Source organism: Lissotriton vulgaris, chromosome 6 (genome assembly GCF_964263255.1).
Source record: "Lissotriton vulgaris chromosome 6, aLisVul1.2, whole genome shotgun sequence".
NCBI lineage: Eukaryota > Metazoa > Chordata > Amphibia > Caudata > Salamandridae > Lissotriton > Lissotriton vulgaris.
Window position 1 is genome coordinate 1257828841 of NC_141694.1, and position 23649 is coordinate 1257852489.

Consider the following 23649-nt stretch of genomic DNA (forward strand, 5'->3'; position numbering starts at 1 on the left):
CTATCACACCTATCCCACCTAACTGTTTCCCTATTTCTATCACTTTGAGCGGGACATTCATATAAATAATTGGTGTAATATGTTTGTTCTTTCTATATGAAGCTCATAAGCGGTGTACTCAATATGAGAATAATACCTATTGGTGTACATATGATTCAATGACGTAATTGAATATTGTAGTCCCTGTGTCTGCATGTAAAGATATCTCTTGTGTTTAGGTACCTCTGGAAGCGAACCAGGTACTTGTTCTACATTGTGCTGAATTCAGAAATAAATAGCATAAGCACACTTTGTGATATGACATTGTTTTGTTTCATATATGATTAATTGTCTGATGAACATTTATTGTTCTCATCAATCGATAGACTCTGACCACTTCTATTGTAACTACCTATACTGACCCGGGTCAGAGATTTCTTAGGGTGTACCCCATTGAAATTTACTAATGACACAAGATGGCTGGTTATAAAACCCCCAAGCCGAAACTAAAATAACCCAAGCCCAACAAGCCAAATGCCAGCCCAATGGAGCCCAACCAGCCCAATGAGCTCTAGCTGCCAAGCCCAAACCTAGCCCAACCCCAAGCCCAACAAGCCCAACACCAGCCCAATGGAGCCCAACCAGCCCAATGGGCTCTGGCTACCCCCCCCGGCCCAAAAACCCCCGAGGGGGCAGGCCTCCCGCTGGTCGGACGCCCCCCCCCCCCCCCCCCCCAAAGCCCCATTAAAAGGCATCTTGCATTGCATTCAAGGCATCGCAATTTGCGATTCCTTAAGTGCAATTGCATTTTCCTATTTTTGCATTTGGGATGATGCATACCAAATGCAAAAATAACGGGCGCAAAGGGGCAGATTCTGAGATCTGCCCGTTTGCAACCGGGTTTTCCTTTGATGGATGTGGGCCTAAATCCGGACATGGGAGCAAATCAAATTGCGTGGGTCTTGTAAGTATGGGGCAACCTGGCTTCCTCTGCAAAGTGATTGTAACATGGGATAAATAAAACAAGAAACTGTGACTTCTTCAATTAGGAAATAACTGTTACATTCTGACTATGGTAAGAACTTCCTGAATGCAGGCACATGAGTACAAGTTAACCCATGCCATGACTTTTTTTTATGACAATGCATAAACATGCATCTCCACCACAAGTATTTTGCCATACAAAAACAATCAGTGTCCCCTTGCTTCACATATACAGAGGTCAGAGGCATGTACTCTCTTCTGTGTTACTTCCTGTAGATCCGTGAACAGGTGTTACTGACACTTGGCCCAATGGCGACTCTGCTTCCCCCAAACCAGCTGGCTTTGGAACTACCAGGGGTGTTCCGAGAGATATTATACCTCCAGGCAAGCCTGCCGAAAGAGAACACCTTTGGCCTGATAAAGGTATGTCTGGGGCAAATGTACCCCTCAGAAATATCTACTGTATGCTTGAATGAATTATGTCCATGGTGTATCGAAGAGAATCATAAGGGGGTGTCTAGTGAGAAAATGTTGTGTTTGGGGGTATTCTCTGCTTGTCTTTCAGATCTCTGCTGGATTTTTCTGTAGCTTTCAACACATCTGACCTAGAGCCCAGATCTGAGTGGTCATTATCTGGGTCTTCTCTTTTTTTCACCAGGGATATCATAGTTGGGCCTTCATTACAAGTGACACAATAATTCTGATTGTACAGGTCTCTTTGGAATCATGAGGTTTGGAGGAATATGGCAGCTCTGCTGTGTTTCCTCAAAAGCCCAGGGAAAAACAAGTACAGTAAATGAAATGTGACGCCCATATGTTATTGCTCCCAAAATTTGAGTCCTTGTTATTTGCCATTCCTGGACTCACAGTGAAATAGCAGATTATGATAGGTCACTCATAATGAGGGTCACAGTAATGCAGATGGAATCTAAGGAATTACAGAAATTATTTACACTGGTGCATTATTTTTTAAAACCCTTTCATTTTCAATTTTCTTGGGAGAAACTGCCTTTTTGTGTGGCCAGTGCACCACTACATAGAAGAAAGTATTGCTTTTGGAGATTCATTGTGTCAAAAAAGTAAAACTTTGAATCAAGACCATGTCATTTTTTCTTCCTTCACTTTATTAGCCTTCCAGCCTCACTAGGAGTTAAAACAAACTTGTTCACAACTTTTTAATGTATAACTTATTTTTACTTTTTCTATAACCCCCATATTCAGACAGAAACAATAACCAACAGGTTTTATTGTTACAATTGTACTTGATACCACCCATAAGAATTGTAATCATTGGCCCCTTCTAGGGATCCGGATCACTTCTTCCCTTTAACCTCCATCGTTGGACCAACACCTACCTTATTTTTCATGAGTTGGTTTATATACTTTGGAAAAGGTTTTCACATTTTTTTAAATCTGTCCTTGTATGTTTTCTTAATAGCTATAGTTCACATGTGCCTCATAAATGTCCTATAGAAAACATCTAAAAGCTTGGGAACTTACCATATACACTTTGTAACATCCAATTTCACCCTCCCCCCAAGAGTAGCCTCATCAACAACTTCTATCTTAAGATTCTTATCAACTCTCCCCTCTGAGAATTCTGATCACCTCTCCTCTCCCTTTTGGGTATTTGCATCAAATCTCTAGGGATCCTGAACTTCACTTGCCACAGAAGATCAAACTCTCCTACCTCTTGAGGATTCTCACCCTGTAAAGCGTCTGATCACTTCTTCCTTTGTGGTGATACTGATCACCTCTCCCCAGTCAACCACTGACCACCTTGAGAGTGTGGATCGCCTGGCCGCCACAAGGATCTTGATTACTTCAATCCCCTTGACTGCCTTGAACTCCTTTCCTAAAAATGGAGCTTGATCCTTTCCTCTAATTTTTAAAGTGATGCCTCTTCATCACTGGGAAGGGCCATGTCCCAAGTGGTGTCAGATGGCTGTGATTTCGTTGCTTAGTTGGTCAAGATCTGTTGTTTATGTGCAGTAATCATTTAATATAGTTGGAAATGAATGTGATAAATGAAATTGAAAGCCATATGGATGAGTGATCTCTTTCTAAAGGCTCCTCCCTTACTAATTTCATGTTCTTTTCCATTCAGCCTCTCGAACATTTCCTTAGGGCTGGTGTCACAAAAGCTTGCAAGGAGGCTTCTTTACCGGAAGGGTTTGCAGCACTGCACAATATGGTAGGGGATTTTTTGAGTAGACTCTTCGATCATGAAATCACTGTATCTTCTGAACAATAAAGATGATCAGCTGGTGTGATGGACACAAATCCTGATTAGATAGTAGAGATGTGGATTCCACTCCTGCCCATTCACTGACACCTCTCATGAGAGAGCACTAAAAAAAGTACCCTGTTATCTTTATCACAGAAGGCTGAAAATGCCACCCATTGTCTTTAAAAACCAAAGGAAATGATGGATGGAGCGTTGACAATACAAGCACTCACCCCCAGTCAACGGATCTGGGTTTAATCCATCACCCTTCTTTAGCCCACTCTGCCACCCCAGTTCAGACATGGCCATGTGCAAATCAGTCTGACCCTGTGCCTCATGGGAACAGTCCAGCCCGAACTGCCAAGCCTGCCTTTCCTGGACCAGAAACAAGCTACCGAGGACCGGTTTCTGGCATTTCAGCCGTCTTCAGCCTGGCTTGCTTGAATCCAGTGGCAAAGTGAGCAAGGGACTCACGTCTGAGCATACCCTGCTAACTTATGGCGAACAAAGAAAAAACAAAGGAAATGATGGACGGAGCGTTGACAATACAAGCACTCACCCCGAGTCAACTGATCTGGGTTTAATCCATCACCGTTCTTTAGCCCACTATGCCTTCCCAGTTCAGACATGGCCATGCGCAAATCAGACTGACCCTGTGCCTCATGGGAACAGTCCAGCCTGAACTGCCAAGCCATGCCTTCCCTGGACCGGAAACAAGCTACTGAGGACCGGTTTCTGGCATTTCAGCAGTCTTCAGCCCGGCTTGCTTGAATACAGTGGCAAAGTGAGCAAGGGACTCACGTCTGAGCATACCCTGCCAACTTATAGCGAACAAAGGAAAACCAAAGGTAATGATGGACGGAGCGTTGACAATACAAGCACTCACCCCCAGTCAACTGATCTGGGTTTAATCCATCACCGTTCTTTAGCCCACTCTGCCACCCCAGATCAGACATGGCCATGTGCAAATCAGTCTGACCCTGTGCCTCATGGGAACAGTCCAGCCCGAACTGCCAAGCCATGCCTTCCCTGGACCGGAAACAAGCTACCGAGGACCGGTTTCTGGCATTTCAGCCGTCTTCAGCCCGGCTTGCTTGACTCCAGTGGCAAAGTGAGCAAGGGACTCAAGTCTGAGCATACCGTGCCAATTTATGGTATGATTCGGTATTTAAGAGTAGGTAAATCGAGATTACCACAAAAACAACTAGAGAGTGAAAGAACAAACCACACTTAAAAAGAAATTAAGGTGTAAAGCAAGAGATAGACAGAAGGTGAAGGAGAACCAAAAAGGTTTTGTAAGAACCCTCACTCACCACCTAGTGGTGACATGCTTCATCACTGGTTTGTTCTTTCACTCTCTAGTTGTTTTTCTAGTAATCTCTTGGGGGTACAAGAGTGATCTACTATACCCTTACTCTCTCTTTGTTTAATAGTGAAATCGAGATTACCTACATCTGGACCCGAATCCTTATTTTAAGGAATCAGTAAATTACTGAATCCTTAAAACCTATGTAGGTAGCGCTCAAGTGAGTGCATTTTTGCTTTAGGATTCGTTATTTACCATCAACTACAAGTTGGTAGTAAATACCGAATACCTTTAAAAAAACAATAATTTGCTTTTTTCAAGGTGCCATGTGGCAGACATACATGCCCCTAGGGCATGTATGTGTGCCACATGTGCACACATGCACGATTCAAGGGTACAACAGGGTGTCAGTGTGACACCCTGCTACCCTTGAATATGCTCCCACTATTACCGATTCTGTAAATACCGAATCGGTAATAGTTAATGGCTTCCCATTCATTCCTATGGGCCTCCTGCTCCATAGGAATGAATGGGAAGGTATTTCTCATTACCTAATCGGTATTACCAAATCGGTAATAAGAAATATTACCAAATCGGTAAATTTTACCGATTCATTACCTACATCATATTTACCAATTCCTAAATACCGAATCTGTAAAATTCTGTATTTAGGAATCGGTAAAATGAGATTACCTACATCTAGCCCTGAGTTCCCAATTTATAATCATAATATCCTGTTCAGTCTTTGTAATGATTGCTGTCACTGTAATGTTAATCATGAAATGTTGACTTTCAATAAAGATCTATTCCTTTCTAACTGGAAAAAGGCCAATGCTATCATAAAGAAGGGGACGTGAGTACTGATACCTCTGGAAACACTGTTCACAATTCGCAGTCTGCGATTCACTCTCATAAGAAGCGATGGGTTAATGTTGTGCTAATGGCCAGGATCTGAATACCCATCCACTTACCAGATTTGTATGGCCATTACCATACTGCTCACAATCAATATCTGATCCCAATCACTATAAGATGATGACCAGAGGGGAACTTAAAAAAGGCATTAACACATGAATATTAAAATTTTCAGTGTTCATATTGAGAGGTTTTGCCTAAAACCGGTTTGCCTACTAGTTTAAGGTTAGGTTTTTGATAGAAGTTGCAACCCCACATGTGCTAATGAGACTGGGTCAACAGCTTGGTGTGCAGGAAGGAAAGATCTTGATAATGATGTCATATAGTCTGCCTAGATGTCTTACTTGCTGAGGAAGTTGACATGAGGTCCAACAAGGGCAAAAACTCAATTTTGCTAGCAGAGGTGTTAGACTTCTGCATAAATTAGCTTTATCGGGGGAACGCCTATGTATGTTGCTGAGGAATGCTCCTAATGGTGGTCAAGTCACTCACGGTAGAGACTGGCCTGTGTTCTATGCCAAGCAGATGAACAATAGTGTGTACTGTGAAATGACAGATGGAGGGTAACTTACCGAGGTGAAAAAAGCAAGGGTTTACACAGAAAGGTAAGTGCACACCTGGCAGAGTTAGCACTCAGTCCACCCGTACAAGGAGGTTGATCATGGGAAGTCTCAGCAAAGAGGTAAAAATACTTTTTTTTCATATTCTGGGACAGCTTGTCTGAACTCCTTGGGCTGTCAGGTATTTCCATGAATAGAAGGTCTGCAGCAGAGCAGAGCAGGAGAGCTCATCAGTTGGCCTCAGCTCTACATTCACAAAGGTACTAGCACCAGGTGCGACCGGCACAGGTAAGTGCGGTGGGACGGGCAGGTAAGGGGGGAAGTGGGCAGATGACGGGATAGAGAAAATAAAATAAATAAATAAAACCACCTCGATGAGGTGATGCGGCAAGCGCAAGGTAAGCAGTTTTATTGATTTATTTATTTATTAATTTTACTTTCACTATTCCGTTGTCTGTTCTCTTCCCCTCTCGACCGCCTGCTTCCACACCACTGCCCCACCGCCCCACCACGGTTACCTGTGCCGGCTGCACCTGAATAACACAGCCTTGTTGAGGTGCGACTCTTGAGATGGAGGGAGCCTCCATAATATATGCACATTCAATGGCAATTGCACAGCAGCATTTTTAACATTAAAAGTATTTACTCTGCCATTGCCTGAGATCAGCTTTTAAAAAACAGTGGCACACACACATCACACTCACAGATGTATTTTCACCAAAATGCTCAGGGGTAGTGTTTTTGACATCTCAAACCCTTTGATCGCCCAACGTAATGATTGGGTTGTTTATTTGTTTAAGCCTCAGCCCCTAAGCTGCCTTCTATTTTCCACTGTGGCCTCATTATGAGCTGGCTGCAAATTGGTTTGAGGATACTGGTTCCCGGAATCTATAATTCTTGACTGTTATCCCGCTTCAAATGCTGGCTATCCTGAGTTTTCACTAGAATGAGAATAACAACTTGGACCCAAAGTTACCAAAATATTTGGGATAATAAATATGCATTTCGGCTCCTAAAAGAGAGCTGGGATTGTGAGGAAGGTCTTAAGTACACACAGCTCTGTTATCCACAGTATCAGAGATCCTCTTGTTCTGCACATTACAGTTTAACCCCTTAAAATGTTCTGGAAAGTCGGGGGTCGTCTTATACGCCGGGTGTGAAATTTGAGAGTATGTTTTCATGCGTTTTTACATAGCGCGGACTTCACCCGAAGGTGTCAGACCGCTTCTCAATAGGAAATGGTGCATTACAGGAGGAAAAAGTGACATGTGTGCAAGTAGAGGTACGGTATAATACTGCAATAAATGGAGGGCACTCAAACACAAGAACTAACGTTACGTAGGCGATGGGGGCACTGTGGAAGTATCAAAAGCAAACCCACTGAAAGCGGATCTGAAAGAGGGAAATAAATTACAGTTACGGTACCGGTACCGGTAATCTAACAATACTAATGTGGATAATGGCAATGTACAACACAGGGAAGTGGGGGGCACATCTGGTGAGGACATTCTATGATCCAATATGACAGAATTCACATTACATTTTGAATTGATTTTGGATGAAATGCCAAAGAAAGGATATCAAGTACCGTAAACCAAATATCAGAAAGAATGCTTTGGGTGCAAATCTTATGCACAATTCTCCAAATGGCTATGCAGGACTGCGTTGGAAGTGGGGGTAGTCTTATACGGCGAGTACAGCACTAAACCTACATTTTATCAAGAAAAGTAGGGGGTCGTCTTATACGCCGGGTCGTCTTTTACGCCGGAAAATACGGTATGTGGGACCATAAATGATAATCGCCCCCTCACTAAATATTGTCTTCCTTTCTTTGGCAGATCTCTGCCCAGGAACCTCTGTCTCACAAAGGGCGAGCAGCTAAACAGACAGCAAATGAGCTCCTCCTTCTGCTTGGTGAGTACAGGATTGGTAAATCCTCAAACCCCATTTATTTTTTAGTCTAAAAATGTAATTGTAATTGAAAGAGTGAACTTGTACTATTCACTTTTGCTTCTGGCTGTGCCCTCCCCACATATCTCTATATTGCCTCCTTTGCCAATGCTTGTGCATTTCTAGTTCCACCCATGCCCTTACCACTGCTATTGCCAGTTTCTATCCAATGCTTGCTGATAAATCACATGAGTGCATCTCCACTGTCCATGGATCCTCTGAACATAACCTTCGCTCTTGTCTCCAAGCTCATTCTGTTACTCATAACTTTCCTCAGAACCTTGCAAATGCTTTCTCTGTCGATGCATCTTCTACTCACGCTGCTTTAGTTCCTTTCTCTCTGCTTCCTCTGCCACGCCTCATCAGTAAACATTAATCCCCTCCTCACACCCTGTGGCCATACATCTTCCTATTTTCTCATCCCTTCTTTCCTCTTGCCTGCAAACTGCCCTTGTTCCTACACAATACCTCCAACAATGGCTGTTTATAGACGCCTCCTTTGGTCATGTCTTCTCTCCTCATGCATGTGCCCATACATTCTCTGTTATTGCCTTCACTGCCTTACTCTTTACTATATCTGTTCAGTTGTATTTTTTAACAAGTATGATTTCCATCACAACTAGATTTTGAGGCTAAACAGGAAAGTGGTTGCCAAAATTCAGTGCAATACAACAAGTAAATCTTTATTTGTAGTACTTTGTCAAATGTGATGATGGTGAACATATTCTCAAACACTTATGACAAGGGAGGGCTTTGGACTGCTATTGGTTATCAGCCTGAATTTAGAGACCAAAATCTGATCTTTGTTGGCAGTCTGGTATAGATCTGGGAAGCCTAAATTTAGAATCTTTATTCTCTACCTCTAGCCTCGTCGATCCAGTCTTTGGATTCCTATTTACATGCACCTCAGTTTAAACCTAGATTTTACCCTGTCAACGAGCATCCTGGTTGCAGGCCTCAATACTCATGTTTTGCATCTTGGCAATATATTTGTGAACATCAAGCAATAGGCTTAGGCTATGTTATGTTAATATGATTTAATATCGCGCACAAGTCATCCCAGGGCTTCATCATCATTCAATTATTTTTTCCAGATTGAGTGTCCAATGTTTTTTAAACTTTTGGAACCATAGAATAGGCATAGACTACCAGGCAGGAAATGATCTAGATTTGAATACCAGAAAACTGACTAACAGGATGTTTTTCAGTTCAAACAGTTGCTAAAACATTTCTGTAGGTCTAGGTCCACTTGTCCTAGCGAGAGGTTGTCTCTTGAATGTACCTTAGGTTCTCGACTTTGAGAACTGAAAGAAATCTTGCTATGTATGGATATGCCCTTGCTGGTATGATGTTCCTGAAATTATGGCTTCTGGTTTACAAACTGATTTCTGATTCAGCCTCTTGGCGTGATCAGCACTCGCTGCCCTTGTGTTTCCAACTCCTGTTGGTGAGCATTCTGCCCTCCTCTTTTCTTTTTGAGGGTTTCTTATCATGCTACTGATCTCTGCCTCTAGGTTTGTTTGGCCAGCAAATATGCTCTTTATAATATTCCGACTGTGAATTGGGCCGTGATCTCCTTAAAAAGACTAGGGTGCAATAGGGAGAAGACACTTCTCTGGATGCATGCCGCATCTTTATGACACTCATCTTGTTGCACTGCTATTCCAGGTCTCACGAGCTATTGTGTTTTATAGTAAACACAGAAGACATTTATATAGTATGAATATTAGAGTTATTGTGAACAGGTGAGAAACATTTCCATTTATTGTTCACAGCTTGTTTTACATTAAACCCTATAATTGGTGATAATCTGAAACCAAAGACAATAATTCAATAAAACAGTCTGATAGATCAAGGGCCTATCATCTGGTTAGAAAAGTAATTGCTAATTTTAAATATCTTTTGCCTCTCTCTAGAGACAACTCAAAATAAACTACTGGATGCCGGAGCCCAAGCGTCTGGTATTGAGGTAAGCAGTATAAGGCTGTGTCTCCAGAGAGCCTGTGCCACAGGTTAACATTTAGGGGAAGGCGCAGCAGTTTACAACATGCTTATCAGGATCTAAGATGCCTAATTTGTTTCATTTAGAGTGCTAATTTCCCGGTTAGCACAAGGGTTATGTAGAGAGACAAACTGAATAGTTTGTTAGAGTTTCTATGGTGTATTAATGTTATGGAAAAAGCTCTAGAGCGTGAGTGTGAAATGCTTTCATGAGTACTCTCTTGACCATGCAGGTATTACAAGGCAGGTTTCTTTGTGTTTGGGATACCAACTGATACATGGATGAAAGCAGAAAGGAGTAACAATGTCAACACACCATGTGGCAACTAAAGAGGGATTCTGGGACAGCCCTTTGCCTGTGTGGGAGAGCTTCCTTTAGGTATTGGCCTGATGAAATGTTTGTCATGTTTTGGTATCAGTCCAATGCATTTTGTGGTTGTGTATATTTCCTGCTGTTCGAAATTGTTTTGGAGAGTGTTTAAATAAAAAAATCTTTTGTTTTGCTCTTTTAATGCTGCCATCATTATGGAGTGCATAAAGCTGCGCTAGATCTTGAGAGTGGTTGATTGAGGGGTAAAGTGTCAATTGCTTTGCTCAGTAAGTTTTTTAACCCCTTGGGTGCGGCCGCGATTCTGCACCTGTGCGGCCGTTTTTAAGAGTTGGCGGGTTCATGACTGCTCCCAGCCGTCATCAGCACACGAGCACCGTGATGCATGACGGCTGGAGGTCGTCATCAGCGTGGAAGGGGTTATTAAACTGCAAACACTTGCAGTGTTCAGAGTTTGGCTTTTCTATTCTGACTTTATTATATGACTTTTGAGAGCCCTCTTTCCAGGAGGAGCTGCCTGAGGGAACCTAAGGCCCTTTCATACATGACTGTGATGTTTCAGTGCAAAACCAAGCGTCTTTTTAATGCATTGCCAACGTTTCAACTTGGCCGTGTGCCTATTGCATTGTATTGTAATTGCATTTGTATAGCGCTTACTACCCTGATGAGGCGTCAAAGTGCTTTTTCGACGAGTAGCACGCTACTCCGGGAACCATAGAGGATTAGTGTTGAATTAGTATTGTGAAACATGCAAGTAAATTTTAAGTGGTGGATAGGTTAAGCAGTTATTTGTTTTCGGAAGAATAGCAGAAGGATAGAAGAGGAAAAAGGGGTTTATATTTATATAGCGCATGCTACTCCTGAAACCCATAAAGGATTAGTGGTGAATTAGTATGGTGAAATATAAGAGTAATTTGAGTGGTGGATATTACTCAGTTATTTGCTGTGTGAAGGATAGCCGAGGGATAGAAGGGGAAGAAAGGTTTGCATTCATATAGCACCTGTTACCCCTGATGCAGTTTTTAAGCACCTTTTTGGCAAGTGGCATGCTACTCTGGAACCCATAAGGATTAGTGTTGAAAGTTAGTATGGTGAAACAGGAAATTTATTTGAGTGGTAGATATGTTAGTCAGTTATTTGGATTGGGAAGGGTTGGGGAGGGGTTAAAAAGGGGAACAGGTTTGCATTTTTATAGCACTTGTAACCCTGATGGGGTGTTGATACGCTTTATTGCCGAGTAGCACACTATTCTAGAACCCATAAAGGATTAGTGGTGAATTAGTATAGTGGATATGAAATTTGAGCAGTGAACATGTTAGTCTGTTATTTTGATTGAAAAGGATTGGAGGGATAGAAGAGTGAAGGACTTTTTTCTTCTTCTTTTGTTTTTGGTCATAGCAGTAGGAGGAGGCTTTTGGATGAGTAAAAAGGGCTTTTGGAGGGGAAGAGTCAGAGGGAAGAGTTTAGAAAGGTTTGTTTTGGGGGATCGGTATAGTAAAAGAGGTGTCAGATTATGCAAGGAGGGGTAGAGTAGGAGAGAGTCTAGAAAGGTTTATTTTGGGGATCATTGTAGTGATATGGGGTTTGGGATAAATGGGAGAGTGGATGTAGAGGATATATTGATAGATTTATAGGGTGAGAGATAAGGTAGTGCATTGGAAAGAGTAGTAGAAAGTTTGAGATGAGTCAGAAAGTTGGCCTAGAAGATATATTGAGAGAAGTGTAGGCTGAGAAATAGGGTAGTGCATTTATTTTTCTAACAACATAATTATTCTACATGTTTATACAAAGCAATACACAAAGATAGGTACATAACTACAGTGAACATAAATGCTTATATACAGAGGGATATACTGTAAATTTCTGTTTGCTTATGGTGCTTTTGTGGGTAAGACTCAATTCTTGAGTACTTTTCTGAAGATAAGATGGTTGTGGGTGGATCTTATGTTGGGGGGTAATGAGTTCCATAGCTTTGCTGCTTAAACAAAGAAGGATGTGCCACCCATGTTTTCTTTTCTTGTATCTTGGGATTTTGAGGCGAGATGCCTCTTTAGAGAGGAGGTTCCTTTGTTGTAAGTGTTTGGTGATTATATTCCTGATGAAAAACGGTTCCATTCCATATATTGCTTTGTGGGTGATACTAAGTAGCTTGAACGTGGATCTTCGCGCAACCGGTAACCAATGCAGGTCTTTCAAGGCAGGTGAGATGTGGTCTCGCAATTTGATAAGCAAGAGTAGCCTGGCAGCCGAGTTCTGAATTCGTTGTAGTCTTTTCATGGTCGTTAAAGGTGATCCGTGGTAGAAGCTATTGGCTTAGTCGAGTTTCGACAGAAAAAGGGAGAGAGTAGCTTGGATTTTGTGTGGAAATCCCAAATGAGGGTAACTTTGTCGCAGCTTGATCTTGCTAGTTTATCCACTTGGGCATTCATCGATAGCATTGAGTGCTTGGTAATTCCTAGGTTTCTTACTTCCTTTAATACGTTAGGCGGTGATCCTCGTTCATCAGGCCAGGCGGCTATGTATTCTTCCAAGTCTTCATATACTTTTCAGACAGCACAGCTCAGAAACTGAAAGGTGTAACCTTTGCTCACTGCCAACTATAAATGATGCTGTGAGACATGCTGAGTTATTGATATACATTGTACACAGTGCAAAATGCATATAAGCAGACGCCTCCAGTGTCGAAACGCGTGTCGAAGAAACCATCGTTATTTGTACCAAATTGTTGATTTTGCAATGAATTTTAAATGTATTAATGAAAATCATCGACTGCTGTTTTTAAATGTCAACATCATTTGCTGAAATAATTAAAATGTATGATTTTTTTAATAATTTTTTCTTGAACTTTTTCTTCACATTGCTTTTGTCCCATATTGCCTGGGAATGTTGTTTTTCATATTAATAAGAGGCAGCGCCAGAATTAAGACCAGGGAAAACCTGGTCTTACCCTTGCGCAATGTGGAGAAAAGCTTTATTTCTCCTCGTCTTTGCTGTTTCCATATGTGCTGCCTTGTGCAGCACACATAGAAACAGCAAAATGCAATTGATTGTGTATGTGCAGGAAGGTGTGCCTTCCTGCACATAAACAATCATTGAAAAAAAAGACTTTTTGCAACTTCTATGTGTGCTGCATTAAGCAGCATACATAGAAGTTTCAAAACCCCATGAATGAGTGTTTATCTGCAGGAAGGCCTCCCTTCCTGCACATAACAATCATTAACATTTATTATGCACTATGGTACAAGGGTGCGTGCATTGGCGCTAGGCAGCTGCACTCAGCACCAGCACTAAGGAATACGCAGGGGTGCACCGCATTCTTGTGAATACGGCGCATCCCCGTGTTTTCAGAATGAAGAAGCGTGGCTTTAGCAATATTTGCTTAATGCCATGCTTCTCCATTCTGTTGTAATTATGCCCTGAGTCTCTTGTTCTCTTTGAATTGTTTGCCAGCAGATCACTGTGGCGGAAAGGGGCATATTTACAGGATGTCATTAAGCCATGTTGAGTGGCTCAGCGCCACCTTATAAATATGAAAATGGAGTTAGGCCACTGTAGCGTCCACAAAAGTGACGCTCTGGTGGCTATAGGGCTTGTACATATGCTCCTAAGTGTCTTACTGAAAAATAGGTTTACATTCCCATGCAACATGCAGGAAATCCCTCTTTGGTATTCTGTGTCCCTGGTGTCACTCATCTCTCCTGGCACAGCATTCTTGATAAAATATTTCTCCTGGCATTGTGTTTAGATGTGCATTATTTCTGTGGAACAATGTCGTATATTGGCACAATTATTCTAGTACACTGAGTTATCACCAATCAAGTTTGTGGTATTTAGCCATTTTAGTGTGCAGCTACAGTTTATAATTGACAAAAATAATCATTATGGTCTCATAAAAACCTTTGTTGTGACGCACAAAAATATCCTGAGGGTATTCATGTACTTCTGATCGTTACTTGCGTGACTTTTCAGCACACAGCTCTCTGGAATACTGTGGGAAATCTAGTAGTTGCAGAGTTCTATCTCTACTGCAGAGTAGAGTAAGCTCTTGCTTGATAAGAGCTCAGGCAAAAACTATGGTCTTGATAAATAAACTCAGGGAATCTTGATGTATTTTTAAGATGAGACAAATCCTAAAACTACTGTGCTCTCAATACAACTTTTCAAAGTTGTTAACTATGTTTGAACTATATAACAGTACATGCATTTCATTCCCATTTTCTTTATGTCAGTGTACAGGTGAAAGGCCACCAGTCTAACTCAATAGGTCTGGTTATAACTGAAAATGGTGCTCAGACCTCTTGGCTTTGCCAATGTTTGTTAAACTTGTATTTGTTGTTCATAAAACTAAAGCTGTGTGTGGGTTGTCCCCACAGTTTCTCAAGGGAAATGCTGCCTGACTATATGATTTTTCAGCCTTGGTTCCGCCTCCTTTTCTGCATTCAAGAGGCAATGTTGGGTGTCCCTGCTTTATGATTCCGTCTCAAATCACTTAGAAAAGATTTCTAGAACAACTTTCTCTCATCAAAGGTTTCTGCAACAACTTAAGACTTGGTTGTTCTACAGTGTTGAATTTCCTTTGATTTCCAACATGCAGGATTCTGTTACATGACAACCCTGTAAAAACATGGCATGGTATTTAAAATGGTAACATATTTGTGTAGTGCCTATTTGCTTAGTAAAGTATATAACAAAACGTAACATAAAATTACATTGGATTGAAATTTAGGAGACATACACTCATGGGAGCTTACAACTTAGGGGGCTTAAAATCACAAGTTCTACGTGGCCCAGGGTGGTGATAGGTATGACTGCTGGATGCTTCATGGGGTCATATATTGCCTATGTGATGTAGCCATTATACTTCTCTCATGCGCCACTGTCTCCAATAATGCTGTTTGGGCCAAAAAGGGGGGCAGCACAGACCACAGACTAGCTTGTTGGTGTGAAAAAGGCTGCTTTATTGGAAACAGGTGCACCATACATACAAGTTCCCTTGACCTGTGCCGTACAAAACAAAACCTCACTAAATATTGTCTTCCTACTTTACCCCCACCCCCTCCCCTAAACATTTTCCCCCTGCAACAATTATAAACACAACTTGCAATTTCCTGACCCCTTCTACAACTACCTAACTAGGTAAACTTCTTATGTTCTTTCATAACTGTAACTATACATCATTATACCACAACTGACCTACGAAAAATGCCCCAAAGAAACATAGCGCACAAATCCAGCACTTGTTCCAGCAACAACACCAATACAAAATCCCCCCCCCGATGCACCTGCTCCCAAGAAAACTACTTAGCTGAAAAAGTAATAAGCTATCCAACAACAAACCCTGCAAAAAACAGCCGGAAGTTCGTTCTCTAGGGAGGGAGGGCGGGACAAAGCTAAACTGTCCAGTGTCCTCCCTGACCGGCTGTTGTGTCACAAACACCAAAACGGTGGCTTGTGACACAAGATGACCGGTTATAAAACCCTCAAGTGCAAAACTAGCCCAACCCAAGCCCAACAAGCCGAAAGCAAGCCCAATGGAGCCCAACCAGCCCATTGGGCTCTGGCTGCCAAGCCCAAAACTAGCCCAGTCCCAAGCCCAACAAGCTCAACGCCAGCCCAATGGAGCCCAACCAGCCCAGCGGGCTCTGCCAGCCCCCGGCCCAAAAACCCCTGTAAAATCTGATTGACTCTGACATGTTTATCTCCCTTGATTTGCTTTCAGCACTTTAAATTGGTTGCTTGGAGCAAGCTATTTTTATTAGGGAAGGGTTGAAACTGCAGCTGTTTGTAGTACCTATTATTACCAATTCTTCAAAATATACATAGGGTAGATGTTGGCTTCACCCAATAGAGTACTTCTCTTACACCTCAGAGTATAGTTGTTTAGTGTATTTTTCTGCTTCCTATGCAGTGTTGAGTGTTTTACATCTCAAACATGCACTATATCGTGCACTGGCAGCCGGCATGGATCGGGGGGAGAAGGAAGGGGAATGTAAAAAAATGTAAATATAAACCAGTAACCTTATCGCTGCATCCCACGTCTCTGCTCCGTATCTGTCTGTTGCAACAGGGACCAGGAAGCACACCCAGGCTTCCCTGACCAATCACAATGCAGCATTGCAGCATTGTGATTGGTAAGCACCTAGGCTCCCCTGACCATCATAATACTGCAATGCAGAGTTGGGATTGGTCTGATTGCCGTGGTTCGGCACTCAGACATGGACTAGTGGCCTGGGAATATTCTTCATCCAGGCTGTAATGCAGCGTGGACGGAAAACATGGAAAGTGCGCATGACTGTTTGGACCAGCCCCAGAATGCCAGCCAAAGTATCATGCACCCTTCAGTGTGCCCACCACTCATCCCGTGCCATGCTCTTACAGCAGAGCAGGCCCGACCACCCGCTCGCAGAGCAGCTGTAACAAATAAAATGATAATAACATTCAGTTACTATCATTTTATTTTTCCTTTAGTCACACTGCTTTTAAAAGCAGTGGGGTGGAGCTCCTCCGCCTTGGCGAAGCAGCCCCCACTGAACTCATGATACATTGAATTCTTTATCACATAAATCCATTGTATATCAAAGCAGGCCTTTAAAAAATATTTTATTCAGGATTCAAAATGCAAGCCAAACCTAATGGCTATATCATTGTTCGTTTAGCTTCCTTAACAAAACTATATTCAAATGGGCTGGAAAAATAAACATTGCTATTAAATGTATCATTCCTAATGACTATGATGAATATCCATAGTCTCTGATGAACTTACTTCTCAGGTAGAGTATCCATGGGACTCTAGAACAATTATAGGAGATACATTTTCTGTCTTGCGGAAGGGAGTGTGGTATATGGTGGTCCCTCGATTGGATCCTCCAGTGTTGAATGATTGACTGATGCCCTCTTTTGGTATCCTCACAGAAGCCGCTGGGATCTGCACAGGATACAATCCAAAATAGATGTCTTGTACCTTATGGTGGCCAACCTGAAAGGGTAAGTGGAAGGGGGTGTGAGTGAATGGGGGATGCGAGTAATTAACAAACCGACACTATTGTCCTCTGCTAGTAGACCCACTATAAGCTCAATGTCATCCTTAGTCCTTGGGTCAAGCTTCATAACAAAAGAGCCTAGTTTCCAAAGTTATCATTTGCATGCATCCTCAACATGGCTTCAATGCCTTTTTATTATCAAATCAAATTCAAATTTAAAAAACATTATTTTTCCCAGATCATCCTCCTATCTACTAGCACATTCCCTGCAGATGTCACATTGATCCTTCCTAACCATATAGGCGTGCTTCATACTTAGGCCATGCCTCCCACTGCTCCTTGTTAGCCAACTACTACCTTTTCCTGTTTTTTCCCGTCATTTCTGGACGTAAGGTACAGTTATCCCTCTCCAAATCCTCTCTCATCTACCGCGCCTTATTCCTCACATCTTCACCGAAATGGATGTAGAATAGAACAGATTAATCAAACAGCAACTATTGGTGATGGTGACTCTGAGTTCCATTTTACCATCAAGAGAGGATATTTGTACCATAAATCTACAGAATGTATATTTGGAAAACCAGGCTCCTGAGCACTCAAGAGGATTTCTCAGATCTAGTTTGGTCACAGAGCATTAATTGAAAGTTCTCTCTTTTGGCCTGTGATTGACGCGTACAGTTCTCTTGATAGAGACAGTGCATGTACTTGTGAAAGGATACCTTATCTACAATGTCAAAATGGCTGTCTATTTAGAGAAAGATCAAGCAAAACGTTCTAGTGCACCCTAATGTGCCTGGGTTGTAATTAACTTGTGATCTCTAATAATACCACCTCCATTTGAAGCACTGTTAAAGATGTTCTTTTTGAAAACAATACAATTGCATATGAATCAACAGTTTAAAAGATAATGAAGCATAGTGCCATAGATATAATATCCCTCCGATGACCCTATTACAGAGAGGGAGCTCTTTTCCTTTCAGTAGGTGTGCCGCGCACAAACAGGAAAAGTGTGCCCTTTTATGAAGGGACAGCGGTGAACTTGTGGTGCAGTGGGGGCAGCACATTCAAGTGAAATACAGAGTAGCTGTTTAAACGTTGCTCCCTGTTTCACTTGCAGGTGGCAAACCACCTGCACGTTTAAGAGGGATTATATATCCCTTTGTAGAGAGCCCCTTGAAGGCGGGTGCCGTGAGGGACTGCACCCACTTGCAAGGGGTTGACAAGGAGGGGCCCATAGGAGAGTGCGCCACTGTTTTGTGGCGCACTTTCAGTGTGCCTCCTGACAGCTTCTTTTCCTTTGTGTCTGTGTATATAATGCGGCATCGGTGCAAAGATAAAGAGATTCCCTCATTTGCATGGGGTCCACACCCCAATACACATGAGGGATCGCCCTCTAGAGATAGCACTGCCGCTACATGTACGCAGGCACTATCGGTATTATGGAAGGAACCGAACAAGCATCTGCCGCCCCTATGAAATACCAAATTGCCCTGGGGGTGCACAAAGCGTATGCGCAAGCCCGTTGCACCAAGGGGCTGCTTTATGGAACACGGCTCATGGTAGTAATAATCCAAAACCGATAAATATATATGCAGATAAGCATTTAGTTTCCCTCAATTGAATTAAGCTGCTAAATTAAGTTAAAAAACACAGAGTAGTCAAATTCAGAGAGCATGGAACACAGCAAAGACCTGAGGTTGACAGAGCAGCACAAACGAAATATAAGTATTTATTGCAAAAGCCCCAAAGTGTTTAAAAATGAAAAATTCTGATTGAGCATATATAAGTAAAGTATTAGCAATTGTGGAGGAGAAAGAACTGTATCTTTGCCCCAAAACTAAGGTAAAATGTGGTTAGGAGGTATATGGGAGGATTATTAAGGGGAACAGGAGGGAAGGAAAGAAAAGGATAGAATAGGTGTGAACAGGGCTTCAAGTGGGACGAAAAAGCTGGGGGGTCTCTTATAGGGGCGTGATTGCCGTAATTAAGGGCGTGGCTTAAAACACTTAAGCTAAAAATCTGTGCTCAGCATAGTGTGCTGCCCCACTGGTATTTTGCTGCTTCTGTCCATTCATCCAGATATATAACACAACAAGTAGCATTACACCTACAACAAGCCAGGACTATCGACATTGTCAATGGTTGTAAATTGCATAAGATAAATCACCAACAACTATGACTTTGTTGTATATAATATTTAAAATGCTACTGATCTTGTGGGTGAGGTTGCGGCGTAAGTCTAGAGCTGCTGACTTTATAGCTGAGAAAGTGGGTTCGAGCCTGACGTTGGCGCAATATCCTCTGATTCAACAAAGGAATATGTCCTTGTGTAATGTAACTGGTACTCATGTAAAGTGCTCCACGTTTGTGCTGTATACAACTGAAAACTTAGTTTCCTTGAAGTTACATCAAAAGCAGTGATGGCTAGTAATATTGCAGAGTTAAGTTATTTTATCTTCCACCCTGAGGGTAAAAATGGAGAGCCCGATAGGGACCTGTCTTGGCACTTGCTTTTAAGAACTGTCAGTGCTGAGCACTAGCAGGACCCAGCCCACTTAAAGCCCTGGGTGTGAAGGAGGGTGGGAGGAGTGATGTAGGAAGGCCGGGCGGTGGTGATAAAAATGGGTGGCAAGATCTTGTGGTAGCACAGGCATCTCACTAGAGTCTGTGGGCAACCAGCGCAAGGATGTATTATCCTACAGTGGAAATCTGGGACACATCGTTTTAGGAAGAAACTCCTAAGGAATATTATACAATATGCAAAGCATTATCGGCGACCCTGCCTCAAGAATTCACACAGAATTCAAAAGAAAAATTATTAACTGAAGATGAGCAGCAGATCTCAGAAAACAGAGCGCATCTGAGTCCAACACTATCAAGTGAAATCTCTCTCTCTCTCTCACTATATATATATATATAAATATATCCGAGCAATCCTGGCCGCTATCGGCGTGTACTCAAACAGGCGCGGACCTCTTCTCCTTGAATTCAGCTATTTTAATAAAGCGCCATCACACCGTCAGTCGTGTCAGCAGTGGTGTTAGCAGCGGTGATTTTAATGTTAGCAATCACGGAGCCAGTGCTCTCCTCGACGCGTTTCGCTCCACAGGCGGAGCTTGGTCACATGACGCGCCAAAAGTAGGTGTTGCATTATAAAGTGTTTTAAAAGCACAATCACCCATAAAAAAAGGATGAAATGCAAAAATAAACATAATGTCATAGTAGCAGCTGTACAAACAATCATGACAAGTTGTATAAAATACAGACAAGATAAAGTGCAAAACAGCAGTGAGAGCAAAGTGCTCCTATCTCAGTTTGATAGTGTGGCCAAAAAGAATTCTCGCATGATGGCAAGTGCCTGATCGCAGAGATTAACAAAAGCGAAATTATCAATAACAGGTTAATAGCAGTACAAACAAATTATCACCAGAATACAGTGCAAGTGCATCATTCAATGGAAAAATATACAGAGGATACACTAAAAACAGAGTTCATAAAAAGGTAAAGTGCAAATGCATTCATTATGGCCACCAAACTTCAAATCTGAATTGCCAGATAGAGAACAATGCACAGAAGCTGCTACATGCCACTTCCACTAAAGTGCTAGTGTCTAATGGGTGAAAAAATAATTAACTATAAAAAAAAGTGACTTAGGCGGCTGAGACACAAAATTATTCGACCTACCAATTCGTAGCAGAATGTGTGCGCCTAACAATCAAGAATTTCAAGGAACTTTCATTTTCAAGTAGGACCAACAAAAGGAAATGACACTACAGAAATATATATATATTCTTCCAACAGTAAATAAAACGATCATTCCGAGGTATTTAACGCCACCAGATGCCACAGCAGGTTATATATGTGGATATGTGTATAGGTATAGGTACCTATATACACACACACACACACACACACACACATATATATATATAAATATATATATATATATATATGTATATGTATATATATATACACACACAGGAGATAGAGCCACTGGAGACCAGTCTTAGAAAGGTCACGTTGCCTTTCCCTCTCTAGCTCCTCAGGGTCTATTTCAGCATTTATAGAAGGATCATAAGCAGAGAAAGGGAAAAGGAAAAGAGATAAAGATTATGGAAGAGCACAGACAGAAAGACTTTGGAGAGAAATTAGAGTGGGTGGGTACAGAGAAGACAAAAAAATGGAGGTGGAAGGAAAGAGAGGAAGAGGAGAGGAACCGGGCTAGTCTGAAAATATTTGCCTGTGCAGCTTTTAATTTCCAATCCAATCATGCGACCGGTGCCAGTAAGCTGTGATATGTTAAGGATTGTGGCACAGATCAAGAGAACAAAATGTTCAATGGAGTAAATTGCTCCTATATTGGCCATACATTTTCCATCCTAGCAGTTCCACATGCATTGTTTGCTCCCTATAATCAAAACATGCTGATGAAACACAAGGGGAAAAGTTGTCTCTAACTCTATTGTCTCACATCGCAGGGGCACGGTTCTTTGAACTATAGTTGTCTGGCATGAAGAGTGTGAAAAGTATAAGACAAGTAAAACAAGAGCAATATTAGGTATGATTGAAATGGAGAATTGCCATTATTGCATGCAAATAAGATAGTGCTCTAAACAGACTAGAAACCTATGGGATTAAAACCTGGACATTGCTCTTTGGTTAGTCATCCATCATATGCCTTAGGTGGGCAAACCCTTCCAAGATATTCGGGCATGAATTGGCAAATTTTGTGGCACAATCATGGAAATTGTTTTGCACATTTTGCAGCACCTTATTTTGTTATTCTGCATATAATAATACCCCCCTTTGGGCTGTTGTTTGCCCCATGGGTGGTGGGCCCTAGATTGCAATCGGTAAGTACTGAATTCTGCTCCATTTTAGATGTGATAATAAGGAAGCTATCAAAAGTAGAGAGGGAGGAGGAGGAATAACTAGATTCGGCGTCCTTAATTATACAATTTTAGCAAAACAAAGAACCCAGTAAATTCAGAGAGGAAAGCGATGGACATACCCTCCACAATAAGAGAAAAATACTGTTTTTCTTAAAGACCCCTCACCCACCAGGGTAGCTCCTTGGTGGCATGCTTCGTCCTTGGGGATCTTCCCGATCCGCTGCGGATCGAGGCGTGCTTCAACCAGACGGAATACGTAGGAAGCACTTTTTTGGTTTTTGTTTATGATGAAAACAATGTTGTGGGAGGGGAGTAGAGTGCAGGTGCTAAACAAATTTAAAAACACCTGACTAGTAGGGCACCATTATTTTATTCCCACCTCTAGATTTAAAATCAAGGGAAAAGAAAAAGAAGGAAACGGATATCAATGAATCTATTTCTTGCTTATCTGGTCAACATGTTTCGAGCCTTGCCTCTATTGGCTCTTCATCAGGACCTAAGGATCCTAGTTCCTATCGGTACCACAGCTCTAAAAGTTTCTTAATAGGAACGTATCAAGTTACAAAACCGCAAATCACACAACCTACATATGATTTTATTCCCAGGATAATGTCACTGCATTACCATAAAAACGAGAAAGAGGGTAGAGTTTCAAAACATTAGCTGTGGCTGACACAAAATAATGTTCAAAGCAGTGAATATACGAAACACCCAGGTGTACTTATGCGTCCAAAATGCGCAAAAATCAGTGGTTATACTGTAGGTAGTGCGGAACAACCTTTAGCCTAAATGACTAACGAAAATACTTAACAATAAGATGAACACAGTGAAAAAACATACGAAAAAAACATACATTTTAAACGCTGTTCTCTGGCTTCATGATCCCACTGGGGAGGACGATGCCTGTAGTCAAACCCTGCAAGACAGGAGGTAAAATGTCATCAAAACATTTAACGTGTATTTCCAAACAAAGGAGGCTGGGTCTGTTCGAGCTGTTGACCCTGTTGTGCAGTGTCCTATTAGAAATCCTTTTAGTGCCCAAACTGGGAGCTAACCTGCTACACTTCGTCAAGGCTGCCCCTTGCCACTGCATCTGAATCGGCTCACCGGGGACCGCATCCTGCTGGTGTGCATTCCAGAAATGGTGTTTTGTGCCGGCAGGTAGCGGAGGACTTCCACATACGTGTTTGAATTGCGGAACACTATACAGCTTGTGTCACTTTAAAACTGCATGTCAACTTTGGATCAGAATCAGATCCATGTTGGAAAACTTAAGTGCTCATACACTTTTCTATATTCTCAAAAGCTACAAAACAGGCCATCTTGGGATAAATAAATGGCTACCAGCATTGCGAAAACATGAAAAAGATTCAGTGGACAAATAGTCAAGGAGTGAGATTTTGTGCATTAAAGAAATCTTCAAAACAAAAAGGGGGGCAGAAGGTTGGGGAGACAGTCCGGGGGGGGAGGGAGAGAGAATTGAATCAAAAAAACCTTGTGAAAGTCTTATTACCAGGTTACAAAAAA

At 41.9% G+C, this 23649-nt stretch overlaps 1 protein-coding gene across 1 annotated transcript in view; it reads left to right on the forward strand.

The window, feature by feature from the left end:
* The window catches only part of LOC147708723 (uncharacterized), a 227154-nt gene that overhangs the window by 15444 nt on the left and 188061 nt on the right, over positions 1-23649 (forward strand). The window contains exons 4-8 of the mRNA XM_086925769.1: positions 1240-1386; positions 3071-3157; positions 7810-7885; positions 9838-9890; positions 17163-17234. Coding sequence (XP_086781895.1) covers positions 1240-1386; positions 3071-3157; positions 7810-7885; positions 9838-9890; positions 17163-17234 — 435 coding nt within the window. The remainder of the gene's footprint in view (positions 1-1239; positions 1387-3070; positions 3158-7809; positions 7886-9837; positions 9891-17162; positions 17235-23649) is intronic.